We start from the raw sequence: 26729 nt of genomic DNA on the forward strand, positions 1-26729 counted from the left end.
AGCTTTGTAGCCACCCCTGAGTTATGTAAGATGTAACCATTGAGGGAGACTTTGAGAAGGGTGTGCTATGTTTGGTAACTTCCTGTGAGCCTGTAATTACTTTGAAATAAAAAGTTGAAGACATATGGACTGAGTTTTGACTGAGTTCCCTTTTCATCAGTGCACTGGAACTCCTACTCACAGGATCCTGGTGGCCACCCTGCTCTGGTCATCTCCCTGGGCTCCTTTAGCAGTTGGTAAGAAGTCCCGCCTCCTGAGAACCACAGTGGAGGTGAGGTGGCTGTTTCACCTCACTCCATCCCAGCTCAAGACCAAAATCATTATAGCAGTCAGGCCATGCTACCTGGCTTCTGGTTTTTCCTCAGCAAACTTGGGGTCACAGTGACAAAGATGAAGGACTAGGAAGCATCTCCTAGGTGCTATCTGGGTCACAGCTGACCAGATTAAGAATCGTTCTACTTTAGGAGGTCGAGGGAGATGAATGCTGGTAATATATGACAAATAGCAAATCCTTTCGCTTCCACATGTGGTTCATCTCTGATCTGTAAACATATTCCTTAACGGGGTTCTTAGAGGCGTTTGGTGAGGGGAACATGAGTTTATAACTGGTAAGCATGAGCCTGAAGGGCATACAGCTGAGAGCTTTGACTCCAAGAGTATTCTTGTCCCTCTTCTGTGGCACTGGTGAATCCACCTGTCCCTCACCCTCGTTAAACAAAACTCATCGCCTGCTGCACACACAGATGTTTATTGTCTCCCATGCTCCCTGGTGTTAGTTTGCAGGCTCAGGGGACTGGCAGGCTGGCATGAAGGTCCTCTTCACTTCTTCTTGTCATAGGTGCCAGCACCCTTGTAGCCACTCACATAGCCTGAGTTGTCGGTTGTCTCTTCCCGTCCTGCAATGCCCTTGCCCTTGCCGCTCTCATCGAAGCGCTCCTTGTGGGTACCAGTGTATTTGCTGGTATCTGTCAGACGATCCACTGCACCCGCTGTGGTTGCTTTCTGCAAGCCAGAGGAAGGGTTTGAGTCCTCTTGCTTCCCCTGTACTGCTACATCCCTTCCCCAAGATGGCCACAGAGCTTTGGAACTAACACTTGCAGGCCTTGCCCTGCCTCTGGCATTGTGCTGTTCCCAGGACAGGAACTTTGCCAGAGCTCTCACCCACCCACAAAGGAGGAGCTGTCTGACAGGGGTGGGTGGGAGGGTGGGAAATGTGTGTGTGAAAGGAGGGCCAGGAGAGTGCATTCTGCTATTTCTAGAAGAGTTGTTCTGATCAGGCTGTTGCCCTGAGGACTTCACTCCCAAGCTTAATATGCAGAGAAGCGAGTACAGAGGGAACAGTTAAGGAAGAAAGTGGGTGAGGGACCAATCAGAACAGCTGACTGGCCATCAGGTACCAAGTTCTCAGAGTAATGTTCCCAGAAGCCATCATACCCTAGTAAGATGGCTCAGATACTGGTGACTTGGGATTGGGTCTGAATTCCATTTAATATATATATATAAATAAGAGTGAAACAGAGAGGTAGAGAGATGAATAGTCAGAAAGCTGTCATCAACTGCCTCACTCTCCAAATGCCCACAATGGCAGAGCTAGCTAGGAGCAGAGAACTCCATCTAGATCTAGTTGGGAGGCAGGAGCCCCCCATTGCCATGAACTTCCAGGGTCTGCATTAGCAGGAAGTTGGAGTCAGGAGCAGAGTTAGGTATCAGATTTATGAGTAATCCCTTGTACGGTAAATACAGCAGGTGTTCTTAATGGGTGCCACATGCTTGTCCATAAGATGGCTTATGTACCTTGGACAGCTGTTTCCTCCACCTGGGCATGTTTTCCCCACTTCTGAAAGGCTGGTTCCAAAGCAGACTGTGCCCCAGGCTTTCTGCTCCATCTCCCCAGGCTTTCTGCTCCATCTCCCCAGGCTTTCTGCTCCATCTTCCTAGGCTTTCTGCCCCGTCGTCCCAGGCTTTCTGCCCCATCACCCCAGGCTCACATTGTTGGTTGGGTTAGGGAGACAGGTCAGTGGAGAGGGAGACTAAAGCAGAAAGGGTTCAGGAGTGCAGAATCAAAGCCAGAGATGAAGAATGTTACTCACGGTCACTCCCGTGGTGGCTGGATCCTTGCCTTCCATTAGTTTGTAAATGTTCTCCAGGGCTTCGTCTGGGTTTTTACCCTTAAAGCGCTTCTGGCCCAGTTCTTTCATTGCCTCTTGGAACTGTGAAAATGTGATGGTGCGGGCATTCTTGGCTCTGGTTGGACAGAAATCCAGGAACTTTGTAACATAAACTCATTATTTTTTAAGAGATGGCTTTTCTCCTACTCAGATTTGGCATCCTTTGTCCTGCCACTGAGCCCCTTTATAGGGCAGTACAGCGCCAGGAGCCCAGTAGGTGTTTGGCAGGGTCAAATGTGCCACCACATGAACCCTTCCATGCTGACTACCCTGCTTGTGCTACTCAGCCCCACCCTGTCTCGACTCCCTTACTTGACTTTGCTGAACACAATGTCCACATCTGTGGAGGTCACTGCCTTGCCATCCATGATGCCACAGTCTTTGCAGAGCTTGGCGAAGTTCTTGTTGTTCATTTCGGTGCTGCTGCTGGAAGAGTCTCCGAAGACAGCAAAGCGCTGGAATGTCTTCTCTGCTTCTGATGCCATGGTCAGATGGGGGGTGGGATAGGGTAGAGGGGCAGGCTGGCAACAACTTCAGGGGTGAGGGCAGAGGGGAGGGGTGGACTGAAGAGTAATGAGGATAGCGGTAATATAAAATTAGCTAGCAACAAAAACAACTCCCCTCCCCCCCTCACTCCCATCCCACCTTTCCCTGCTACATTGTGGATTGGTTCCAGTACTACGGATACACTGATGGCTCCTACCAACTGAATAATCCCTCCCCTTTCCACCACTTTTGTGTGCTCAGGAGTGCCTGGATAGCGTCTGACCCTTCCTAACCTTTGTGTGTGCAGTTGTACAGGAGCTGGGTGGTAGGGGGAAGACTGGATGCAAAGGGGGTGACAGAAAGGGACAAGGAGGAAAGTGTCTATGACTTCAGCAGTGTCTATGTGACATCACTTCCTGTCCTTGTCTATAGAGGTCAGGGCTTTTGTCTCTCTACCTTGCATGTTGATGTGAGCAGGTCACTAACCTGCTGACCTCCCTAAGATGAACAAATCACATCATTGTTTCCCAGTTCACCAGTCCTGTAGGTCCTGATCAAATTGCCTGATGTATGCCCCAAAAGGAAAGCTGGGGAAAGCCCAGGGGAGATGTCTTCATCTGTCTAGAAAGCTATAATATACAAAGTAAGTGGCTTACAAACAGCAGGAATTTCTTCCTTATCATTCCAGAATCAGGGAAGGTCAAGATCAAGGTGCAGATAGATTCTGGTGTCTAGTAAAGGCTGCTGCCTGGTTCATAGCTGGTTGGGCAAAGGAGTGAAGAGCTTCCTGAACTTATTTGAAAGGCAGAATTATACACACACACACACACACACACACACACACACACACACACACACAGATCTTCTATCTGCCGGTTCACTCTCCAAATGGCCATAAGAGCTAAGATTGGACCAGGCTGAAGCTAGGAACCAGGAGGTACTTCTGGGTCTCTCATGTATGTGGCAGGGCCCAAGGATTTGGGTCATCTGCCACTTTCCCAGGGGCATTAACAGGGAACTGTATCAGAAGTGGAGCAGCTGGGACTTGAACTGACACCCATATAAGATACTGGCATCATTGGTGGTGGCTTGTCTTACAAATCAACTCCTTTCTTTCCAGCCCTGTTGTTTCCACCTTATTTAAGTCCTTATCATTTAGTACCTGGATGACTACACTGGCGTCTAAAGAATCCCCTTCTTTACAATTAATACATATTAGAAGATATACATATAAATATTTTAGAAAGATCTTTCATCTGTTGGTTCACTCCCCAAGCAGCTGCAATGGCTGGAACTGAGCCGATCTGAAGCCAGGAGTCAGGAGCCTCCTCTGGGTCTCCCACATGATAGTGGGGGCCCAAGGCTTTGGGCCATGCTTTACTCATTTCCAAGGCCACAAGCAGAGTGCTGGATTGTAAGTGGAGAGGCTGGGGCATGAACCAGTGCCCATATAGGATCCTGGCACTTGCAGGTGGAGGATTAGCCTGTTGAGCATAACTCCAGACTTACTCATGTGATTTTCTCCATGTTCTCTGTGCTTATATCTTCTCTCCATCATTCAATCATAAACTTTGATTGAGGGTGTGATTAGATCTCACACTTCCTCTGAATGTCATCAGCGCAGCAGCTTGCACAGAGCTGATAGGGAAGGAGATTTGTGATAGATCACTCTTGTTGGGGCATTTGCTCTCAGGTGGCCCTAGGCATTATCCTGGCTTGGAAGAACCTTGTCTTAGGGCAGAGCCAGCCTCACTTTGGCCTACCTCAAACTGGGTGAGACCCCTGAACCTAGGAGACAGACAGATCTCAGTGGAAATTTCCCATCTTGTGTCTGCCTCATGCCCCTGCGTAAGCCCCTTATCAGGTTCCCCCTGAGTCATCCTGACCCAGGGACGAATTTAGATGTTGGAAGCTCCAGGTCCTTTCCTCCCCCACTGGGAGCGAGACTACTTTGGACACAGGGCAGAAGCCGGAAGGCAACAGTGCTTCTTTAGGCTCTTTCTCCTCAAGGCCCACTGGGGCAGGGGAGAGCCCACTTGCCCTGTCCCAGGCATGTTTTGCTAGGATCTGGATTCTAGCAGGCCTTTCCTTGTATAGAACAGTATTAAACTGGTATCCATAGAGCAAGGGTGACCAGGCAAGGAGCCAGGAGGGGGAGTCCAGCTTCTGTGCCAGCTTTTTGGGGAGTGGTCATGATGGGAGTGGGAGCAGGCTACCAAGGAAAACCTAAGCGCTCTGAATTGGGGGACATGGAGGGCCCATTCAGTTGGGGGTTGTTGAAGGCTGAGTTTGAGCCTGACCAGTTTTCCTGCCCTGGGTCACCTCCTCCCTCTTGGCTTCTTCTTTTCCAGCAGACCCTGCCAAGTGGGGATGAAAGCAGCATTGATGTGCCTCGGACAGAGAGAGCTGGGGGTACCCAGGGTGGTTCCCAGGCAGGAGGAGGGAGGGCAATTTGGGGGTCTTGGGGGGCCAGTCTGCTGGTGTTGCAGTTGGCAGCTCGAGTTCCATTGGCCATTGTTTCTAACTGGCTTGATGCCCAGCCCCCGAAATGGCAACTCGGGAACCAGGCTGAAGGGGGATGGGGTGGGTATGATCCTGGTAGCAGAGGTAGGTGGGGGTGGGGGTAGGGCTGGAAGTGGGGGCAGGTGGGCAGAAACTCAATCCGGGTTCCTTTTGCCCAGGACAACTTCGAATTCCCTCAGCCACACCCACCGGCCCATTCCAGGGGGCTGTTGCTCTGAGGGGGGCCCAGAGAAGGTGTTGCTGAGGAGGTGGGGTGGGGGAATGACAGCACAGTCTCAGAGGGCACCCCCTCCCCAGGCACCGAAGGGAGACGCCTCGGTCTCCGAGGCACTGTCGCCTGGGCACTGCGATTCAGCCGGTCTGAGCCGGTCTCGCCCTCCTTTTCTGGGCCGGACTGGGAGGGGTTAGCGCCAAAGCCACAGGGTCTCTTGGGTCCCAGCCCGGGACACGGCGTCCTCCTCCCCACCACCCCCAAGCCCCTGCTGCACCCCACAAGGTTGGCCCCGCCCCCGCGTCTGTTTACCGTCGAGTCCGAGCCCCCGGGGGGTCCCCGGCCACCGCCCCGCCCCCGTGGGGCCTTGACCCCGGAGTCCCCGTTGGCCACCCTCTCCCCCCTCTTGCTTTCGCCCTCTATTTATAGCGCCCCCTCCCCCCGCCTTGTTGTCCAACTTCTCCCGGAGCAGCCCAAGAGCAGGCGTCGGGACGCCTCCAAGAGAAGAGGTACCAGGACCCCGGGAGCCCGGAGTCGGGGCTCCCCACGCCTGCGACGCCCTCCGGCCCTGTCTGGAGCTGGCACCCCTGCCCCTCCCGGCCCCGAGAGACCCTGGCTCCACGGTGACCGTTGCCGCCCACCCCCTCCTTCTTTAACCTGGCCCTGTTTCAGGCAGGGCGGAGTCGAAATTCTGGGGTATCAGGAGTCTAGGGGTGTCCCCCCCACCCCCACCCCCCGTCCCCTCCACCCTCCCAGGAAGGAGCCCCGAGTGCGCGACAGACAATCGGGGTCCCGGGTGCCGGGCAGCGCGGAGGGCGTGGGTAGGACCCCTCGTCCGGCTCGGGGTCCCCGCAGGCACACCCCATGCCGCCCCGCTAGGGAGGTGCTGTGGGGAGCTCCCGCCGTCCGGCTTCCCCCGGAGTCCCCCTCCCGGAGCGGCAGACAGTCTGGCCCGGGTGAGGGGGGCGTGTTTACGGGGGTGGGTGTTGTGGGGCGGATCTGCGGGGAGCGGCCGGACCCGGGGGCGGGCCGGGGGCGGGTCCGTGGGGAGCCCAGGCCGGGGCGGGCCCGAGTCAAAGGCAAGTGAAGGTGGCGGCGGCCGCGGCGACAGCAGGTAGGGGGAGGGGCAGCCGAGGGGCCTGGGGCCCCGGGGCGGTTAGATCCCAAGGCCCTGGGGCTGACGGCCTCGGGGCGCGGAAAAGGGGCCGCTCGGAAGGGCCGCTCGGCGGCGCACAAAGGCCCCGCGGGCGACAGGCAAGCTGGGGCGTGCGCCCGGGATCCAGGCGTACCTCAGTGATCGGCCGTGCGAGGGGTGGGGGTCCCTAACTGACGGGCGGCGTGGGGACGGGTTCTGGGTACTGGGTCCAGTCGTCCCCTAGTCCTATCCCATCCATTCTCTGCTGGCACTTGCCCTGGCGGGCCGTCGGGGCAAGGGGGTGGAGGCAGGAAGGAAAGTTTGGGACCGTCTTACTCGCCCTGCACTCGCAGGCTCCACAGGCAGACTGGGTGGAGGAGAGAAATGGAGGCATCAAGGCTTGTTTTTCAGGGGGGTGCAGGGAAACAGCCGGGGTCTGCTTTGATCGGCGTGGTCAACAACTGTCAGTTTAGGGGCTCCTAAGAGCGCCCCTTGTAGTTTGCCGATGGGACACTGAGGTCGAAAGTAGCGGCCGTCTGGGCCAAGGTCATGGGGTAGTGGCAGAGCCGGGATTAGAATCCGGAGGTTGGGACACGGCCACCCTCTCACCTTCACATCATCGCTTCCTCACCCGCCCCCCGGCCGTATTGATTCCAGCAGCAGTCTAGAGAGGAGGTGTTCTCTGGACTCAGGGCGCAGACACTGGCCAGGGTTTAGTGACCCCTTCTGTCTTGGCTGAGGTTCGCTGTCCTGGAGAGACAGAGCTGGCTTCTCATGTTGTTCACCTGTTTCTGTGTTTCCTCAGGCCCCGGAGTTAGGAGGAGTGAGAATCCCCATCATAATCCCACTGCAGCTGGTGACTGAGAGCCCAGTAAGTGACCCCAAGCCAGGGCTGCAGGTTCCCTGCTCCTCCCAGGCCTTACTGGTGTCCAATGCATGCTAACGCATTCATCATTGGAGGGCAGGAGCTATTGGGCTGCTGGCATCCATGCGTCCCCTCCCCCCCCCCTTTTTTTGTTTGTTTTCCATGTATTGGTCTTTAATTTGGGCCATCTCAGTCCCTGCTGACCTTGGAGCCTTAATTGAAGGACATAGTCAACTGTCAACTGTCACCACCCTGTCCCTGAGTATCGTTAGAGTACCTAGTTCTCAAGCTGGAGGGGCACTCTCTACCTGAGAATGTGGGGGAGTCCCCTAAAAATAGCCTGGGAAATCTGAGCTGCACAGGTGCTCTATCCTGGCATTTTCATTCCACAGGCAAGTGGGGGTGGGTGAGTTCTGGAACTGAGTGGGGGGTGGGGACGGCGGCAGTGGCGATGGCTAGTCTGAAGAGAAGCCACATCCTGATTCTTCTTCAACAGGCCCTGGATACGGAGCTGGGCAGAGGGAAAGCCCTCTCTCTGGCCATTCCCAGAGCAGGTTTCTGGAGCAACCGGCACCATCCTGTGTTAGAGAAGCAGCCAGGTGTCTGAGGAGATGCAAGGGTGCCAGGCAACGCTTGTCTTGTCACCTTGCAGGCCACCATGGCGGAGCTGCAGGAAGTGCAGATCACCGAGGAGAAGCCCCTGTTGCCAGGACAGGCAGCCCAGGCAGCCAAGGTTATTAGAGACCCTCTGCCTCCTGCGCCCCAAAGCATTGCAGGTGGCCAAGTCTTCCCTGGCCTCCTGACTTCCCAGGCCCACCCATCTGATTCTAACCCGCACCCTACTTTCTTCAGCCCCAGTCTTGCTCCCAGTTCCCTGCATTTGGGAACCCAGGCCCTTGTCCTGTCATTACACTAACCTCCATCCTCTCCATGTCTCTTTCTTGTTGATTGCTTCCTGTCTTTGGTCTCTCTCCCTGTGTTTGTCTCTCCATCTGTGACTATGTGGCTGTGTGTCTCTGTGTCTCTGTGTGTGTGTATATGTCTCTCCAGGAGGCTGAGTTAGCTGCCCACATCCTCCTGGACCAGGGACAGGTAACATCTTGGGGGCGGTTCTGGGCGGGAGGACGGGTTCTCCTCTCCCCTGATAGAGGAGGGAGGGCCCTACCTGGCTCATCCCCCTCACTTCCTTTCTCTGTTCCAGTCCTTTCCTTTTCGTGGCTCACCCCTCCCTCTTCCTTTCTCAGAGTTTCTTGGTGTTCTCCAATCTTTCATGATTCTTTCCCACCCTCAGACTTCACTTCCATTGGCGTATGTCCCTAGGTTCTAGCCTATCTGATTTCTCATACTTTGTTACGCCCCTCCCCAATGCCCGCCTCCCACCCCAGTGCCTGACTTGTATCACTCCTCCTCTGGCCCCCTTTCCTACCTGACAGTGACCTGTTTTCCTGCAGACTCACTCAGTGGAGACACCTTATGGCTCCATCACTTTTACTGTCTATGGCACCCCCAAACCCAAACGCCCAGCGATACTCACCTATCACGATGTGGGACTTAACTGTAAGGACCTTCGTTTTTCCCCCTTTTCCTTCCCAGGAGGATGCTGGGATTGGGGTGGAAACTCCATATGAGGGGAAGGGTCCATGTGAGCAGGAAGGGCACCGAGGGGCAGGCATGTCAAGGAATTGGTCTGACCGGGGTTTGACAGGAAGAGGGCGGGTTCGAACTTTGGGAACACTGTTCCCCATCTGATTGTGTTGTTGGGGCAATGTGGGTTCTCTTTAGATAAATCTTGCTTCCAGCCACTGTTTCAGTTTGGGGACATGCAGGAAATCATCCAGAACTTTGTGCGGGTTCATGTGGATGCTCCTGGAATGGAAGAGGGGGCTCCCGTGTTCCCTTTGGGGTGAGAAGTAACTCCTATAACCTCTCTACCAGAGCGTGAGGCACAGGGCAGGTGTGGGGAAGATCTGACTGGGGAGGTGGGATGCTAGAGGATTGGGAATCCCTCCTGGGGTGGGGCATTCCAGGGCAGGTAGGTATCTGTGTTAACACTTCTCTCTTCCCCAGCTATCAGTACCCATCTCTGGACCAGCTTGCAGACATGATCCCTTGCATCCTGCAGTACCTAAAGTGAGAACCTGGGGACCTTTCCAGACCAGAGTTCTCTCGCCAGCTTGGGGAGTCCCTCTGAATCCCAGGGTCCCTTGAGGTCCTTTTGCTGGTTTGCTCTCTACCTTTCACATACCCTTCCTCCTCTGGGCCCATTGTTGAGAGCCAGGATGGTGGGATTAGATCATTGAGGAGAGCCAGCGAAGTAGGCTTAGGACATGGAGAAAAGGAGAAGGAAGGGCTGCTGCTTGGCTCTGGCCCCGGCTGAGGAAGGGCTTCTGTGATTGTGAAGCTGGAGGGAGAGAAGGGGATGACCTAATCCCTGAGGAACCAGCCAGACCTGTCTTGGCTTCCCGCCCACCCTCCTCTGTACACACACCTGGTAAACTGGTGTGTCGCAGAGAGTGGGAGAAGCATGGAATGCCCAAGGGGCTTCCTGGGTGTGCAGAGGCTGGTGGTGGCTCCTGGCATGCATTCTCCCTATGTCCTTTCCTAGATGCCAGTGCTCTGGGCCTCTTTGGGCCACCTTGCTGCCTTGATTCCCTCATTGTCCCTGTTGTCCACTAAGGTGGTATCTGCTTTCCACATCTTTTAAAAAGTTCTGCCCTTTCCATCCCTCCAGATCAGGGATGGGCAACGTCTGGCCCACGGGCCATATAAGGTCCCGATGAATCATTTAGTCTGGTTGGCTCTGCCAAGGCAGCCACAGGCGGGACTGGAAATTCAATAAATCTGTAGCGTGCTCATTTTTTGAGATGATAATTTTATATGGCCTGTGAATGATGTTATAAATGTCCACATGGCCCTTGGCAGAAAAATAGTTCCCCACCCTGGCTCTAGAGGAACCAGGAAGTGAAGTAGAATGGGTTGAACTCGCTTCTGGAAACTGAGCATGTCTGCTAGGCTGTTTCTCTTGGAAACACCTGGTCACTAGGCTGGAGAGAGAATTTGGGCTCTACACTGACTACCAGGACCAGCCTGCACACCTTGGGATCTTCCTTTCATTTGTAGCATTCCCCCAAAGCAGGGTTGCTTTGGATACTACTTCATGCCCTGACCTTGGAAAGGAAGAATGGGAGAGGCAATTGAGGAGACTGGGTGGTGGCAGGTCTGGGACCATGAAGCCCATGAAATATACATTTCTTTCTTTCTGTCTCCCTTCCTTCCTTTCTTTTTCAGTTTCTCTACAATAATTGGAGTTGGAGTTGGAGCTGGAGCCTATGTTCTATCACGATACGCTGTAAGCAATGAAAGCCCCAGCTGAGGGCAAGGCGGCTAATTAGGAGAGCTGTGTTTGTTGGTGTGTGTTTGTGGGAGTAAGTAGGCTTGGGGGTGAGCAGTTAGGTCCTGTGGGAGCCTACAGCAGGCGGAGCTCAGTGGTGAAGATAAGGCTGTGGCCTGGTTGTAATTTCTGTTCTTCTGCTGCCCCCTCAGCTTACCCACCCCGACACCGTTGAAGGCCTTGTCCTCATCAACATTGATCCCAATGCCAAGGGCTGGATGGATTGGGCAGCCCACAAGGTTTGGTTTGGAAGGGTTTGTGTGCTGAGACCTAGGGTGGGACCAGGTAGACCCTTGTCAGCATCACCAAGTGGCCTCTGAGCTTCAGGGAGGGGCTGATTGGGAACGGGAAGCTGTTATCATTTGACTTTTTTCTTGCTTCCTTTGCCCTAGTAGGTTCTGAATTTTCCCACCTGCCCTTTCTTCACAGCTAACCGGCCTTACGTCTTCCATTCCGGAGATGATTCTTGGGCATCTTTTCAGCCAGGTATGTGCTTATGGAAGAAGAGGGCAGGTAGAACAGATCTGCAAGGATCTGAATGCAAAGAGTGACTTTTTTAGGGATGGGCAGGATCTGGAGAGAGAAGAAAGTTTGCCTCTTTCTCATCTTGTAAACCCTACTTTTCTCCTTTCTTTTCTAGGAAGAGCTGTCTGGAAATTCTGAGTTGATACAAAAGTACAGAAATATCATTACACATGCACCCAATCTGGACAACATTGAACTATATTGGAACAGCTACAACAAGTGGGTGGGCTGTGTGTGTGTGTAGCATGCCCCCAAAGGAGGGTCTCTGTGGGTACTTCTGCATGCTGATGGACTTGGGAAAGAAGGATAGGTGAGGAGTTTGAGAAGACTTGTCCCCTTCAGCTTCCTTCACTGCCTTCTGCCTGAGGAGCTGAGACACAAATGACTGTGCTTGGGATGTACATGGCATCTACTGGCCACTTTGTTCATTTTCCAGTTCTAAACATCATTATTTGACTGTAATTTTTGGAAGAAAAGTAGCTTTCCTATGAGGAGGTGGCTTACGTCTGGATGGACAGCTCCAATGCCTCTTATTTGAACTTTTTCTAGCCGTCGAGACCTGAACTTCGAGCGTGGTGGTGATGTCACCCTCAAGTAAGACTCTAGAACCTGGGCTTTGCCCCTCTGCCTGCATCTCCCTGAGGTGTTGACAGCCCTCAGAAGACGGGGGTCATTTGCTAGAGATTTCCTTGTTGCTGCCTACCTACCCTTTCCTTTTGTTCTCCCACCATTAAATCCTCTTGGGATCAGCAGGGGAGAAATGGAAGGCTGCTTCCTCTTGGGAGCCCCACATTTCCCCAGCTGCTTGCCCCCACTGTCTTCTCCCCTGCATTGCCTGTAGGTGCCCTGTGATGCTGGTGGTAGGAGACCAAGCACCCCATGAAGATGCAGTGGTCAGTAGGATGTCTTGATGGTGGTGGGGAATATAGAATGGTGGTCAGAGGGTTACCACACCAAGGGGCAAGTTCTGTTTGTCCCAGGGAGTGAATCAACTTTGGGCATTAGCAATTTAATCCTGTTAAGGAGGAATTGGGTATGGGGTAGGCAAAGAACTGGGATCCTGAGTTCTTTGCAAAGGAGGGGCCATAGGAGTGTTTTCCTCCTTCATTCATCAGCCTCTTCCTTACTCCAGGTGGAATGTAATTCAAAATTGGACCCTACCCAGACCTCGTTCCTCAAGGTCAGTAATCCTGCTCCATGCCCAGCCTGCCTCCTGGTCCCCTGTCCAGAGTAATATATCTTTCCTCTCCAGACTTAGCTTCTAAGCCAGCAGAGGTACTTGGAGGCACTTTCAGGGAGAGTGAGGAAACTAGGAGAGAGCCCCTTTTCTGTCTCCTTAGATGGCTCATTTGACTTACATGTGTGTTTTTTCTTCCTGGGTGGCTGTCACCTGAACAGATGGCTGACTCCGGAGGTCAGCCCCAGCTAACTCAGGTGAGTACTCCTGCAAGGCCTGTGGCCTGGGAAAAGCAGAATAGAATATGAGTGGCGTGAAACTCTGACTTTTGCCTTGCACTCTGTCCTCACACATCCTGTGGTCTGGGCTCCAACTTGGCTCTAAGCTCACTTCACTCTTTCCCTCTCTTTGTCTTACTTTCACAGCCAGGCAAACTGACTGAGGCCTTCAAGTACTTCCTGCAAGGCATGGGCTACAGTGAGTATGGGGAGAAAGATGGACATGAGGACCCACGTGAGAGGAGGCGTGGTTCCTAATGGGGCAGGGGGAGCATTTTAGGTTGATTCTTAGACTCACCACCATCTGCCAGATCTAGCTCATTGATGTTCCCCCATGCCTTCGCCCTAGTAGAAGTTGTGGCCTCCACCCAAGCACCCCACTGACTGTGTTTGTCCTTTGTGTCTCCACAGTGGCCTCATCCTGTATGACCCGCCTGTCCCGGTCTCGCACAGCCTCTCTGACCAGTGCCGCATCCATTGATGGCAACCGGTCCCGCTCTCGCACCCTGTCCCAAAGCAGCGAGTCTGGGACTCTGCCTTCCGGGCCACCAGGGCACACTATGGAGGTCTCCTGTTGAATGACCCTTGTGGCCCTGGTGTGGGACCTAGCCCTCACCTCCCCCAGCACTAACTTGGGAGGTGCATAAGGGCATTGGGCCAGAGTAAGCAAGGGAAAATGGGCAGATCATAAGGAGAGACAACCTTGATCTTTAATTGCTACCCTAACCTTGACCTTTAACCTGTGATTCCCCCCAGCTCCTGTGAGAGATGGCCTAATATCTCTTAGGGACCCAGACCCCTGAATTATCCCCATCTCCCATTTTGGTGTTATGAAGGAGAAGACATGTGTCCTCTCTCTCTGGTCTAATGTCTGTATGGGGAGGGATAAGAGGTGACTGTGATTGTCATGGAGCTTCCATCAGACTCTCCATTCTAAAACCATATTTACAAGGGCGGGGGGGCAGGGCTTGGGCTGGGACTTCGTTCACCAAAGCTGATATGGCTTCTTGATGTTAATCCTTTAGCCCCCTCTAAGGTGTGGGTCTTGAATGAATGTGTGGCAGGGGAGGGCTTGCCAGTGGGTTAGTGGCTCTCAGGATGGGACATAACCATCATAAGTGTAAGAAGAAAGTTGCAATGGGCAGTGATGGGCAGTGGATAAGGGTGGTGGAAGGATTGGAGCAAGGGCAATAGGAAGGGGCCTGGGGCCATTTGGTTGCACTAACTTTGGTAGCTGTCAGTGTGCATCTAGAGTGGGGTGTGGGAGGGAGCCAAGTTTGGGCTAGGCTGCTTGGGGATTGGCAAAGAGATGGGAAGGGCTACCCACAGCTCTGACCATGCTGTGTTATATGTGGCAGGTGCCTTCCTGTCTCCCACAACTTCTGCTGTGACAATAAACTGTAGAGGAATCTCAGCGCCATCACTGTTTTTCGCTGGATATGCTTGTGTCTTTCTGTTTTCCTATCTTCTGCTGCCCAACTCTCACATTCTCCAAGTGACATCAGCCACGGGACAGGCCTGTGTACCGCTGACACTTAACAAAATACAACCACGTAGAAACTAGAAAGTGGCTGCTATTCCAGTAAGCTTGTGGTATTCCTAACCCTGACAGTATTTTCAAGGTTAAGAAAGAGAGATGTTTAGACTTCCTTAGTAATGCATTGAGAAATGCAACAGAATTTCAGAGATGCACGCAACATAGGAATCTCAAGAAAGAAGTAGCCAAGGATAATTTTACCAGGTACCCTCCTTCAAGGCTCTTCCTAGGGGTGGTTTAGATTCCATTTTGGATGGTTCAGTGCAAACAGTGGAGCAGGATGAATGCAATTGCTGTTGGGATTGGACTATTCATGGGTCATCCCATCTGGAAACTGTCAGAAGAGTCACAGAAACCATTAAGCGGAGCTTAGATATTTTGTGGTTGTTGCAGGCTGATTCTTGGCCCTCGATGCATAGGAAGTCAAAAAGGGAAGACACCTTGTGGAGTTATTGGCACACACAGTGTGGATGGACTCTTTTTTTTTTTTTTTTTAAGATTTGTTTATTTTTATTGCAAAGTCAGATAGAGAGGAGGAGAGACAGAGAGGAAGATCTTCTATCTGATGACTTACTCCCCAAGTGACCACAATGGCTGGTGCTGAGCGAATCCGAAGCCAGGATCCAGGAACTTCATCTGGGTCTCCCACGTGGGTGCAGGGTCCCTAGACCTTGGGCCATCCTCAACTGCTTTCCCAGGCCACAAGCAAGGAGCTGGATGAGAAGTGGAGCTGCTGGGATTAGAACCGGCGCACTATGGGATCCTGGTGTGTTCAAGGCAAGGACTTTAGCTGCTAGGCCACCACACCTGGCCCATGCGTGGATGGACTCTTAACTGTAATATCATTGGCCAGACTGATCAATAGGAACTGCACAGGCAATTAATTACACTATCTCTGGAAGTGAGCTCTCTATGGAGGGGTAAGAAGTGAGACCTGGAGTATGCTCTTGACTCTTGAATCTTTCACCCCTCATCCCAAAGGATAGAGTCAACATTAAAGAAGGCTGGCCAAGGTCAAGAGTGGGTTGGAGTACCAAGTACTCAAGGGAGTTATGGAGCTAGTTATTGGATGGTGAGTGTGTTGGGTCACCATACGTGGGATAGCCTCAGAATCCTTGGAGCCCAGTAGCTTTTAAGCAAAGAAACAGGAAGAGGCAAAGAAGCACAGCTGGTCTCCACTTCTATTAGCAGTAGCTGCTGTTGTACATTGTGGAAGAAAAGGCAGGTGTTTTCTGCCCCTACTTCCATGAATAATACTCACAGTAGGGTGATCTTCAAACATGGGAGCAAATTATGGGTGTGTGTGTGTGCGTGTGTGTGTTTGCAGCCTGTAGATACTTCTGTATAAGGAGTGTAAGCATTAGAGGAGCTCTCTGCCAGGAGCTGGGGAGGGGGATTTGCTGTCCTTGATTGACCTCTCCCCACTTTGTTGATCCTAGACTGTGTAGGCTAGCTCACGGGGACACAGTGCCCCCGTGTGGTTGGCAGAATTCCTAATTAACTCCCCAGTTCCCAGGCCGCTTCCTGAATTTCCCTGGGCCTGCAGCTATGTTCTGTGTGGTCCTGCCCAGCAACTTAGGCAGGCAGACCCTGATACCATGATCCTCTGCCCGTGTCCAGGCTCAAGACTGGAGATCAAATGAAAGGTGGAGTGACTTTATAGAAACGTGACCACAAACTCCCTAATTCTTGTCTTGCTTCAGGTTTAGCGCTACTGTTTCTCTTTCCCCTTCATTCTCAAGGAATGTATTTCCAAGACTTTAAGGACAGGATATAGAAACTTAATACAGGGACTGGTATTGTAATGTAGTGGGTTATGCTGGTACCCACCAAGGGGTGCTGGTTGAAGTCCTAACTTCCCCACTTTCAATTCATCTCCCTGCTAAGGTGCCTGGGAAAGCAGTGAAAGATGCCCCAAGAGCTTGGGCCCCTGCACCCACATGGGAGACCTAGGAGAAACTCCAGGATTCTGGCTTTGGATCTGCCCAACTCAAGTATTGTGGCTTTTTGGACAGTGAACCAGGGGACGGAAGACTCTCTGTCTCTCTCTCTCTGTCTCTCTCTCTCCCTGCCTCTCTGCCTCTCAATATCCCCAAATGGCCACAACAGCCAGAGCTAAGCCAGTCCAAAGCCAGGAGCCAGGAGCTTCTTCCAGGTCTCCCATGTGGATGCAGGGGTCCAGGACTTGTGCCATCCTCCACTGCTTTCCTAGATGCATTATCAGGGAGCTGGATCAGAATCGGAAAAACTGGGACTTGAACTGTGTCCAAATGGGATGCTGGCATCTTAAGCGGTGGCTTAATCTAGAATATCACAATGCCAGTACTAATAGTATTTATTAGAAAATAAAAGAAAATGATTCTCTGATGACAGGGAAACTGCAATGAAACGGATGGGTGCACGTTAAATGTTAGTTAGAGTACACCAGTGATTAGGGAAGAGAGGTTTCAGCACTAACAGGAAAATGTGTCTCTTCTGACCTCAGGCCATAGGTATGAGTAAATGATGTCCAGAGCTTTGTAAAAATCTTTTTATAAGATTTATTTGAAAGGCAGAGTCACAGAGGGAGAGGGAGGAGCACCCACAAAGACAAAGAGAGTCATCAGCTGAACTACTTCCCAAATGGCTGCAACAATCGGGGTTGGGCCTGGCTTTGGGTCCCCGTGTGGGTACTAAGGCCCAAGGTCTAGGGCTGTCCCCTCCTGCTTTTCCAGGCACATTAGCAGGGAGCTGGATCAAAAGCTGGGGCACACAATTGAGGCTCGAATCAGTGCCTATGTGGAATGCTGGCACCGTAAGTGGTTGCTTAACTTGGTGCCACAAAGCTGGTCTCAGACTATGTATTTTGCACCCTATCACCAGTAACATTAGAAATTCTCCAGAATTGGACAAATAAAAGAGCAGAAATTGAATGCATTGTGCCTTTGTTATATCTCTTATCTGAACATAGTAACTCAGGAAGCAATTGTTAGAAATCAACAGTGGGTAATTTGTGAGCATCATTACAAGTCTGTGCCTGGGGATTTGTCTCTCTCAGGGTGCCTTCAAGCCACTTTGGCTAGTGGTAAAGGGCTCCTCTTCAGGTCACTGAGGAATGTAAGATGACCAGCTGGTTGCCACACTCACCCATACTAACCCACTTACATGCTGGCAGCTGGCCCTTGCCATTTGAGACCAGAGTCAGGAGCAAGTGGAGGCAGTAAGACACCCCAAATTGTTTTGCAGGGAGGGGTGATGGAGCACAAGTGGTCTCCCCAAGGCTCATCTGCTGCTGCTGTCTGGTTTTAATTTCTGGGTGTTGCTCTCTGGCCTCCCCTCCTGCCCCAGCACAGTCTCTAAGCTCTGGTTTGATGTTATTCCCTCTCACCCTGCTCACCAACTGTCATCCTACAGTTGTAACATTTACATCAACTTCTTGGCCATTGGAAGGAAGGGGAGTTCCAGGAGCTGAACATCAGAGAACGACTTACTCGTGACAGAGAAAGGAAGGTAGCTCTGGGAAGAGGGTGGCTGGAGGCCTCATCTTCTATTTCCTTCCTGTGTAAGTGTGTGTGTGTGTGTGTGTGTGGGGGGGGTGTCCAGAAGGAGGGAAGGAGGAAGGTGGAGCGGGGATTGAGATTTCAAAATCATCCCACGTAAATTCCTTCGTGACTATTCCAACTGGTTTCATCGTACCCTTTCCCCGTCCTGCATTTCATCTTATTTTTAAAAAACTCTTATCCTTCTAGATACCCGGTTATGGCCTATCGCTTAGATGAATCAAGGCTTGCCCCTCAATCTAGCTTTTTGTCACCACACCTCAGCCACCTCAGCTTTCCCTGCTCTCCTATGGTTCTACCCTTGTTCCTGTTCCAGCCCTCCTTGGTTCAGTCTTATACGTCTCCTATTCCTTTAGAGTCCTGTCCGGTTTCTTGCTGGTGTCCTGACTCTTCAAAGTGATCAGAAGATTGTTTCCTTCTCTGGGTCCCTCTGGATATTCACTGAGGCACTATTCTCTAGTTTTTTTCCCAGCACTTGAAAAAAAAAACATGATTTAAACTAAGGATGGCTCTGGTGTTGGTTAGTAAGAATTTTGGGAGAAAGAAAAGGAAATATATCTGACAAGGAAAGAAAGCATTAAAGGCTGAATGTAAAGAAGGCTAAAGGGGAATTCAAAGGCTCCTGAGATGGAAGCAAGAGTATGTGACTCACTCATGCTTGACATATCCCAAGCTCCACCTCATTTACCTTCGATGCTGATAGCATCAGTGACCCAGAAACGTGGTGAATAGCCCAGTCTAATGTGCTGCTCTTTACATCTCCATTCTATGGTCATGCAAATCCTCTGTACTAGAAATAGCTTTTTAACATCCACAGCATCGTGTCCCTTTTAGTCTATCTCATCTGAAGTCTTGGCGGGATCACTTAGGTTGAGAGTAGCGGAGAATGGGCGGTATACAAGACACCTTCTGTTTGCCTCCTAGCTGTCTTTCCTGTTTTCTGTGTCCCATACGGTTGAGTTGTTTACGATATGTCAGTAGACAGTTCTGTCCTCTGGCTTCTGTTTGGATTTGACACTGGCTATAGATCAGAGAGTGGAAGGAGGCTGGGATTATTCCTTCCTGGTTGAGTCCCTGCATGCCAGCTGCATGCTCTGTTAAAGGTCATAACTCTTCCTTCATGGCTCTCTCTTTTTTTCTGGCAACTGTTCCTTTCTCTTCAGCCTGGGCAATGCATTTTTATTACTCAGCCTCTGGGTGTTGCATCATCATGCGTTGCTTTGTTCAAGTCCTGCCCACACCTCACCAAACACTCCTTTTATTAAAATTGCCTCAGTGATCCAATATGCTATCTTCTTTCTTCTGGGATTCAAACATAGTGGGATGAGGACACAGAAGGGGTGCTCAGGTAAAGGTGAGGAAGAAGAGAATCTGCAGATGGAGCCTTTCTTGGAATCATAAAAACATGAATTGGAAGCCCAGCCAGCTATATGAATAAATGATTCAACTATTCTTAATACCTGTTTCCCTAGACTTCCTATGGGTATAGTATCTACCTGTCAGGCTTGTGTAGTTGAGAAAATGTGTGTGAAAGCAGTGGGGTAGGGCTTGGCATATGGCAGGTGCTCAACATAAAGACTTCAGTATTGTTACCAGTCACTATTCTGAGTACATTACATGTTGTGGCACTTAATACTGAAGGGAAGATGAAGCAGGATGGTTCTTTAGGGAAACTTCCCTCTGTATGTATGTATGTCTGTATCTATCTATCTATCTATCTATCTATCTATCTATCTATCTATCTATCTATCTACCTAGCTGTCTGTCATCTACTATTTATCTTTCTTTTTTAAAGCAAAATGGTATCTTAAAAAAAAGATTTATTTATTTTTATTAGAAAGGCAGATTTATAGAGAGAAGAAGATACATAGAGAAAGATCTTCTGTCCTCGAGTTCACTCCCCAAGTGGCTGCAATGGCCAGAGTTTAGCCAATCTAAAGCCAGAAATTTCTTTAGATCTCTCACATGGGTGCAGGGTCTCAGGGCTTTGGGCCGTCCTCTACTGCTTTCCCAAGCTACAAGCAGAGATCTGGATGGGAATAGAGCAGCCAGGACACGAATCAGTGCTCATACAAGGCAAGGATTTAGCCACTGAGTCATTGTGCAGGGCCCTCTTTCTTTTTTATAATTTATTTTTATTTGAAACTTACAGAGAGAAGGAGGGACAGAAATCTTTTGCTTGATTGTTCACTCCCCGAAAGGCTGCAATGGCTAGATTGGAAATGGGGCATCCAAGGGTTCCCAAATGGGATGCCAGCATTGTGAGAGATTTCACCCACTACACCATGGCACAGCTCCTGTTTATCTATCAATCATCTATCAATCTATCCTGTGTCTATCTGTTATTTCTGTCAATAACTACCTATTATCTATCCATCACCCATCTATAGATCTATCATTAATCTGTCTTCTGTCATCTGTCTGAATTTATTCATCTAGCCACCATCTATCTTTGCCTGAAGATTGTCTTCCTACCAGTGCCTGGATATGCAAACTGGCTTTGCGTGGAAGTTCGTGTCCTTGCTTTGTGGGGGAAGGCAGCAGGATGAACTGAGACAAGAGTGAAAGCGAAGAAACTTTGTTGAGACAAAGGTTACCTGGGCTTCCATACACAAGATATCAGAAGGAGTGAACTGGGGAGGGTGATTGGACTCTCAGATGCCCTTTCATCCTTCTCTAGGTCTCAGTGTTCCTCTACCTCATGGTTTGGAGGCTGGGTTCTTCCATGGTTTGGAAGAACTTACTGTTCTTCCTCAATTCCAACTGCCTTGGGATTTGTCATGAACAGGTTTTTAAAATTTTTTTTTTAATTTTAGATAATGTTTACATAGTCAATCAGGGTGGGAAGGATCCAGAGTTAGGGAGGAATGGGTGTGATCATTGTTTCCAAGCTTTCTATTTCTTCTTTCCATTTCTGGGGGGATGGGAAAGATAAGGAGATAGGTCATACCCAGCCTCCCCACAATCCTAGTACCTGAGGATGGGGAAACGCCACCCAATATCAACCCAGAGTCACAATGGCACATGCTCCAAAGGTTCTGCCCAGATGGATGTGATAGTTTCAATTGCACCTATCTATGGATGAGAAATCCTTTCCAATGCTCATTGGCTGACACCATCAACCTTATAGTCTCCAGTCGCCCAGATATTTGCTGTCATTGTTTGGCTGAGGTAATTGTCCATATCTTCTGTTCTCCATTCTCTGCTATGGTACCAGATGTCCTCTGCAGGCTTCAATGAGCTACCATGTTTTTCATGTGCATGGTCTGCCATCCAGCACTCCATCTTCTACACTGTGGAGGACCAGTTCTTCTAGGTGGGCTCATGGACCTGAGTCAGGTGACCTGGGCTATGTTGGATTTTCCCACCTCTGGAGCTCACAGAACTGACCACCACCCCCCCCCACCCCAACACACAGGCATGCTTGGTGGCCTGGATCAGGAAACCCAGGCTCCTCAGCACCCGCCACCCTTGGGGCTCATGGACCCAACCCCTACTATATAGGTGGACCCTAGGACCTAGGCCAGAAGACACAGGGCCAGGCTGGACCCCTAACCCCTGAGGTTCATGGGCTCAGCACTCACTGCGTAGGTGAGCCCATAGACCCAGGCCATGTGACTTGGGACCTGCTGGACCCTTTACCACCAGGGCTTACAGACCTAGCCCCCACCACACTGATGGGTTCAATGACCTAGATCTGGAGACCCAGGCCCTGCTAGATCTCCCACCCCCCTGGGCTCACAGACCTGACACCCACTATGTAGGTGAGCCCTAGGCCCTGGGCCAGGAGACCCAGGGCCAGGCCAGATTCCCCACCACTGAGGATCATGGGTTCAGCTCTCACTGCGCAGGCGAGGCCAAGGTTCCAGGCCATGTAACCTGGGACTTGCTGGACCCCCAACTCCTGGGGCTCATGGACCTGGTCCTCACCACACAGGTGGGCTCCAGTGCCTGGACCAGGAGAACCAGACCCTTCTGGGCCCACCAATCCTGGGGCTCACAGGTTTAACACCCACCATGCAGGCAGGCCCAATGACCTGGGATGGGAGATCCATGTCCTGCTGGACCCTCCATCTCAGTGACTTACTGATCTGGACCCCTACCTGCAGACTGATATGGCTCACCTTCCTTGAAATCTACCAGTGGGTACTACAGCCTAGTTCAATCCAACTGGCCCCTCATTCCAGCTTATGCTGGTTGGTGCTGCAACCTAGCCTTTCTCAGTCAGCCTCAAGTTCCAGCTTGCGTGTAAAATGGCTGATGATGCAGCCTGACTTGTCCCATCCTGTACCCCATGCTGGTTCCTGGAGCTGCAGGTGGATGTTATGGACTGGTCCAGCCTAACCCACCCTCTGATCTGAGCCACATGTATGCTGGCAGGTCCTGTAACTTGGTCTGGTTTGGGCTACTCCTTGTCTTGGTTCTTGCATATATCTGCGGCGACTGCAATCTGACAAAGGAGTTCACCAAACTCCTTTATCCAGTCTCCTCCCAGTGGCAGATCTTGTGCATACAGATGGGTCCCTGGCCCAGGTTGACTTCTTGAACAGTTATTAAGAGAAGCAGTCCATTATGGCTGTTATTCCAACTGAAAGGAGATTGGGAAGGCAGGCAGAAGGAAAGCCACTGAGTCATGTAATCACCCTTGGCATTTACCTGGCCCCTTTCTCTCTCTCTGAATACACGGTGTTTAATCTCTCAGCGCAAAGCGGCCAGGAGCCAGAGGCTCAAAGAAAAGCCTAAGGCCACACAGTGCTCTATGTGAAAAGCAGAAAGTTGATGGAAAAGGCTGCAGTTACCCAGCCTGTTAGGCACGTGGCGTGCAGCTGGTTATAGCTGCTAGAAATGGAGTGGCTGTGGCTAGTGCTAGGAAAAAAAAATCAACATCATGGTTTCGGTTTCCTTTTCATAAAAAAATTTTTTATTATTTATTTGAAGGGCAGACCAGAGGTAGTGAGAAAGACAGGCAGAGAGAGAGAGGGAGAGGGCGGGGGTCTTCCAACTGTTGGCTTATTCCCCAGCCAGGAACGGGCCAGGCTGAAGCCAGAGGTCAGGACCTCCAAGCAGGTCTCCCATATGGGTGGCAGGAATCCAAATACTCGGGCCAATTTCTGTCAACTTCCTGGGGATATTAGCAGTAGCCTGGATCAGAAGCTGAGCAGGCAGGTCTCAAACCGGCATTCCAGTATGGGATACCAGTGTCAGTCACATGTGGCAACTTAACTTATTGCATGACCCCACTGGCTCTGTGCTTTCTGCTTTTGAATCTTTTCTCACATGAATGCTGAGAAATCTGGCCTTTTTTTCTCAGCACCTGTGGCCAGGTGCGAGAAGGTTGCTGGAATTTCAGCAATGCATTTGTATCTAGGGGCATGGCCTCCAACTGTCAAAATGGCTGGAGGCTCTGATTCCAGAACAAAATATTACATCCAACATTCTTCTCTCCCATTCCCCATTTTACCACCTCCTGAAACAGGCAGTTTCTTAATCCCACCAGGAGCAATGAGATACAATACTCCTAGAGGAAAAGGGTAAATGGACATGTTATTATGCATAATAGTGTAATGGGACAGTTCAGCTCTGCAGTGAGGGTCTTTACACCAGTTCTCCAGGAAATAGTCACTCAGTGTAAACAAGGAAAACATTTTTAAGTCCTGAGAAGTGGAGAAAAGGTGCAATGCCTTCTCTATAGAGGACGCCTTGTGATTGCTTGGGTGGTTTCTCTTGGGAGTAAGTAGTACCCCTGGGAAGGTCCACCAGAAATGTCAGGAATTTCTCAGGCCCATAAAGCAATAAAGGCCATGAAAGCAAAACCAGCAGCTACACAGGCCCATTTGACCAGAGGGGCATCTGGATCAGCTAATTCCTGGGGCAGAATCTCTAGGAAGGTGACATAGAGGAAAGTGCCAGCTGCCACACCCTCTAACAGGGCCTGAACCAAACCCTGTGCCCCTCCGGAGTCTCCTCCAACCACAGCCAGTCCTAGTGAAAGACCTAGGGGAGACATGAGAGCTAAGGCCAGCATGGAGAACACGGCCCATCTTGGCTTGGTGCCTATCTGCACCAGTCGCAGTCCCACCCCGAAGGCCACAAGCCCCTTGTGAGCCAGGACTGCGAGACAAAGCTGTACAGTGGCTGCTATGGTGGGCTGCAGGCCCACGGCTAGGCCTTCAAACACTGAGTGAAAGGAGAGCGAGAGCAAGAGGATGAGGGTTCGAAGAGGGCCCCGAGAAGGTGCGGGTCTTCGCGCATGGCTGTGGAAAGCAAGCCCATGCACTCCATTCCATTCCTCCTCCCTCTTGGTAGATTCTCCAGTGGCCTCAGGGCAGCACTGCAGCGCCAGTGACTCCACGAGGAAGACCAGGAAGAAGCCCAGGGAGATGACAAGCTCTCCATAGGGATATTCTGTCTGGGAAACAGAGAGGGCAGGAGAGGAATGAAATGCATTGTGTTGGACAGGGTTGGGAGAGCCAAGAGAACGCGCATGTGTGGTCTCAGAACATATCAAAAAAGCATGGGGGAATAAAGCTGAGGGTAGAAACGGACAGTGCCAGTGCCAGAGGAACTGGGAAGTACGCTATCAACAGGGTGAGAGACAAGCGCAAGCCATGGCAAGCATCTCCGAAGGCTCAGGGAGTGGATGGAAGGGGCAGGTGGCTCTCTGGGTGGTGGTGGTGGAGCAGTCTTTAAGCCTGAAAGGACCTGCTTGACTGCACCTCTCCTCTCCCAGGTCTCAGCTAGAGAACAGAAGGCTCCCCGACCAGCTTTCCCCACATGTTCCACTCAAAGGGCTCTGATTGCGAAAGGCCTCTCTGCTCCTCCTCCCCCTGCAGGTAGGGGCTGGTGGGAAGCACTCACCAGAGCTGAACTGTCACTGTCACTAAAGGAAGAATTCGTCTCATTCTCGGTCTTGTTCTAGGGAGAAAGAAGCTGACATCAGAAGGGAAACAGAGCAGCTCAGCTGACTGAGCAACACTTTTTTAAAAAAGGTTTATTTTTATTGCAAAGTCAGATATACAAAGAGGAGACACAGAGAGGAAGATTTTCCGTCCAATGATTCACTACCCAAGTGGCCGCAACAGCTGGGGCTGAGCCAATTTGAAGCCAGGAGCCAGGAGCTTCCTCTAGGTCTCCCATGTAGGTGCAAGGTCCCAAGGCTTTGGGCCATCCATGACTGCTTTCCCAGGCCACAGGCAGGGAGCTGGATGGGACATGGAGCTGCCTGGATTAGAACTGGCACACTATGGAATCCTGGTGCGTTCAAGGTGAGGACTTTAGCCGCTAGGCCATGACGCCAGTCCCTGTTCAGCACTTTCTTAAGCCCCGAGCTGACCTGCTTTCACCATTGCACACAGTCCCAAAGCCCTTTTCTTCGCTGGTATTCCGTCCATGTCTCTGGCCCTAGCACCTCCCTCCCCTCCCAACTCCCAGCCCCTCTCCCCACATTGTTCTCACTGTTACTCATAGTCCTACAGCTCGGCATCTCTGCTGCTCACCTGCACTGTGAACTTCTGGATCTCTGATTCAATTCCCTCCAGGGCTTCAGCAGTCATGTGCATGAACCCTGCTCCCAGGAAAACACCGGCAGAAGCACAGCCCAGGAGGCTGAGAACCCGGCGGTGACGACCTAGCAGAGAGCAGCTGTCATAATCCAGGTGGCCGTGAGGAGCTAGACCAAGGTGACTAAGGAGCAAGCGGCAGCACCCAACAGCCCGAGCTTAAGGATGGTGAGAAAATCAGAGCAAGAAATGGGGACAGTCTGGAGGTGAGAGCCGGTTACGGGCTAAAGGTAAAAAAAAAAAAAAAAGGGATGTACCTGTAGCTGCCTCAATCTGGAACCATTTGGAACAAATGGGAATAAGTCCACAGCCCAGGGTGAGAGCTAGGAGGGCCAACAAGCAGCCAATTTTTACTCCTAGTAGTGGCTCCATGTCTAGATGCAGGAAAAGACGGGCCTCAGGCTGAGCTCTAAATCTTTGGAGCAGGTGGGGTTTTGGAGGAGATCCACGCTGGAATATCCACTTGCCTGAGTTCCGGGAGGCTCCTGGTATCCTCTCTATGTCCTGGATTGCCTCTGCCTGCACAGCATTGCACAGCTTATCAAGAGCCCTGCCCCAGCTTCCTGCCCTCCCCGTCTAAGGAGGCCCCTCCCCTGACTCATGCCTTCCCTGAGCTTCAAAACCAGAAACTCCAGACTCCCTGCCAGACATGGCCCTGTGCTGCCTTCGCCTCCTCTTCAATGGCATGACTAATCCAAGAGCCGGTGGAGACTCTTGGTTCATTTCTGGGATCGGTCTAACCCCAAGCAGGACAATCAATGCAGCTATTCCTTAGCTGTTTTGTGTCGGGGACAATTGGGCCATGCCTTGCTCAGGACATTTGATCTAAGCTGTCTGTATCCTGACCACCCCATCCCAAGTCTTAGGGTTATTCTGCGGATATCTGAAACGCACCCTTTCAGAGGGGATTTGGGGCCACCTGGAGGTAAAGAGGTGGGGCTGTGGGAATTAGTATGTAGGGGACTCCCCCTTCCTGTAACTCCAGATAAATAGTCACAGGCATGGAAATACACACTGAGCAGTGATTTTTACTGTTACGACATTGGTGCTGTTACAATTTCAAATTGTGCCTGCTTTTTTTTTAATTTTTAGGATTTATTCATTTATTGAAAAGCAGAGCTACAAGAGAGGGAGAAACAGATAACAGATAGATAAAGACAGAGCAAGGAAAGGGAGAGAGAGAAAGAAAGACACACACAGAGAGAGGCTTTCCATTTATTGGTTCATTTCCCAAATTTTCACAATAGCTGGGGTTGGGCCAGGCTGAAGCCAGGAACCAGGATCTCCATCCAAGTTTCCCATGTGGATGGCAGAGACTCAAGTTCTTGAACCGTT

General features: G+C 51.3%; 3 protein-coding genes across 9 annotated transcripts; 1 reads left to right on the plus strand and 2 right to left on the minus strand.

The window, feature by feature from the left end:
* The first annotated feature begins 172 nt into the window (after positions 1 to 172).
* NDRG2 (NDRG family member 2) lies at positions 173 to 14171 on the plus strand. Of its 7 annotated transcripts, none has more exons than XM_040968859.1 (17): positions 173 to 236; positions 7329 to 7394; positions 8041 to 8121; positions 8439 to 8480; positions 8840 to 8945; positions 9171 to 9291; positions 9456 to 9518; positions 10677 to 10737; positions 10932 to 11018; positions 11209 to 11265; positions 11420 to 11523; positions 11854 to 11898; positions 12146 to 12197; positions 12437 to 12484; positions 12703 to 12738; positions 12907 to 12958; positions 13171 to 14171. In XM_040968859.1, exons 3-17 carry the CDS (start codon positions 8047 to 8049, stop codon positions 13335 to 13337), a joined length of 1116 nt encoding a protein of 371 aa, XP_040824793.1. In that variant the 5' UTR covers positions 173 to 236; positions 7329 to 7394; positions 8041 to 8046; the 3' UTR covers positions 13338 to 14171. The 7 variants fall into 7 exon arrangements, with proteins under 7 accessions (XP_040824793.1, XP_040824798.1, XP_040824799.1 ...); XM_040968864.1 differs by lacking the exon at positions 173 to 236 and adding an exon at positions 251 to 271; XM_040968865.1 differs by lacking the exons at positions 173 to 236; positions 8439 to 8480 and adding an exon at positions 252 to 271.
* Positions 736 to 3039, minus strand: TPPP2 (tubulin polymerization promoting protein family member 2). Its single transcript, XM_040968866.1, has 4 exons — positions 2948 to 3039; positions 2481 to 2731; positions 2091 to 2244; positions 736 to 1002 (listed from the first exon to the last, which is right to left on the minus strand). Exons 2-4 carry the CDS (start codon positions 2651 to 2653, stop codon positions 820 to 822), a joined length of 510 nt encoding a protein of 169 aa, XP_040824800.1. The 5' UTR covers positions 2654 to 2731; positions 2948 to 3039; the 3' UTR covers positions 736 to 819.
* Positions 14172 to 23611: 9440 nt separating the features above from the next.
* Positions 23612 to 25766, minus strand: SLC39A2 (solute carrier family 39 member 2). The gene is made up of 4 exons (XM_040969793.1): positions 25652 to 25766; positions 25332 to 25462; positions 24694 to 24750; positions 23612 to 24244 (listed from the first exon to the last, which is right to left on the minus strand). Exons 1-4 carry the CDS (start codon positions 25764 to 25766, stop codon positions 23612 to 23614), a joined length of 936 nt encoding a protein of 311 aa, XP_040825727.1.
* Positions 25767 to 26729: the final 963 nt, after the last annotated feature.

The sequence above is a fragment of the Ochotona curzoniae genome, unplaced genomic scaffold (assembly GCF_017591425.1).
Source record: "Ochotona curzoniae isolate NIBS_2020 unplaced genomic scaffold, NIBS_Ocur_1.0 scaffold_4701, whole genome shotgun sequence".
NCBI lineage: Eukaryota > Metazoa > Chordata > Mammalia > Lagomorpha > Ochotonidae > Ochotona > Ochotona curzoniae.

Bases quoted from the DNA above. Each gene is read 5' to 3' on its own strand.
- TPPP2 (XM_040968866.1), bottom strand. From the start codon at position 2,653: ATGGCATCAGAAGCAGAGAAGACATTCCAGCGCTTTGCTGTCTTCGGA. The intron at 2,245-2,480 runs GTAAGGGAGTCG...CTGTCCAACCAG, and splicing joins ATTGTGTTCAGCAAAGTCAA to AGCCAAGAATGCCCGCACCA. The intron at 1,003-2,090 runs GTGAGTAACATT...TCTGGCTTGCAG, and splicing joins CAGCCACCACGGGAGTGACC to AAAGCAACCACAGCGGGTGC.
- NDRG2 (XM_040968859.1), top strand. From the start codon at position 8,047: ATGGCGGAGCTGCAGGAAGTGCAGATCACCGAGGAGAAGCCCCTGTTG. The intron at 9,519-10,676 runs GTGAGAACCTGG...TTTCTTTTTCAG, and splicing joins TGCATCCTGCAGTACCTAAA to TTTCTCTACAATAATTGGAG. The intron at 10,738-10,931 runs GTAAGCAATGAA...CTGCCCCCTCAG, and splicing joins ATGTTCTATCACGATACGCT to CTTACCCACCCCGACACCGT.
- SLC39A2 (XM_040969793.1), bottom strand. From the start codon at position 25,766: ATGGAGCCACTACTAGGAGTAAAAATTGGCTGCTTGTTGGCCCTCCTA. The intron at 25,463-25,651 runs GTACATCCCTTT...GCTCTCTGCTAG, and splicing joins CCAGATTGAGGCAGCTACAG to GTCGTCACCGCCGGGTTCTC. The intron at 24,751-25,331 runs GTGAGCAGCAGA...CTTTCTCCCTAG, and splicing joins TCCAGAAGTTCACAGTGCAG to AACAAGACCGAGAATGAGAC.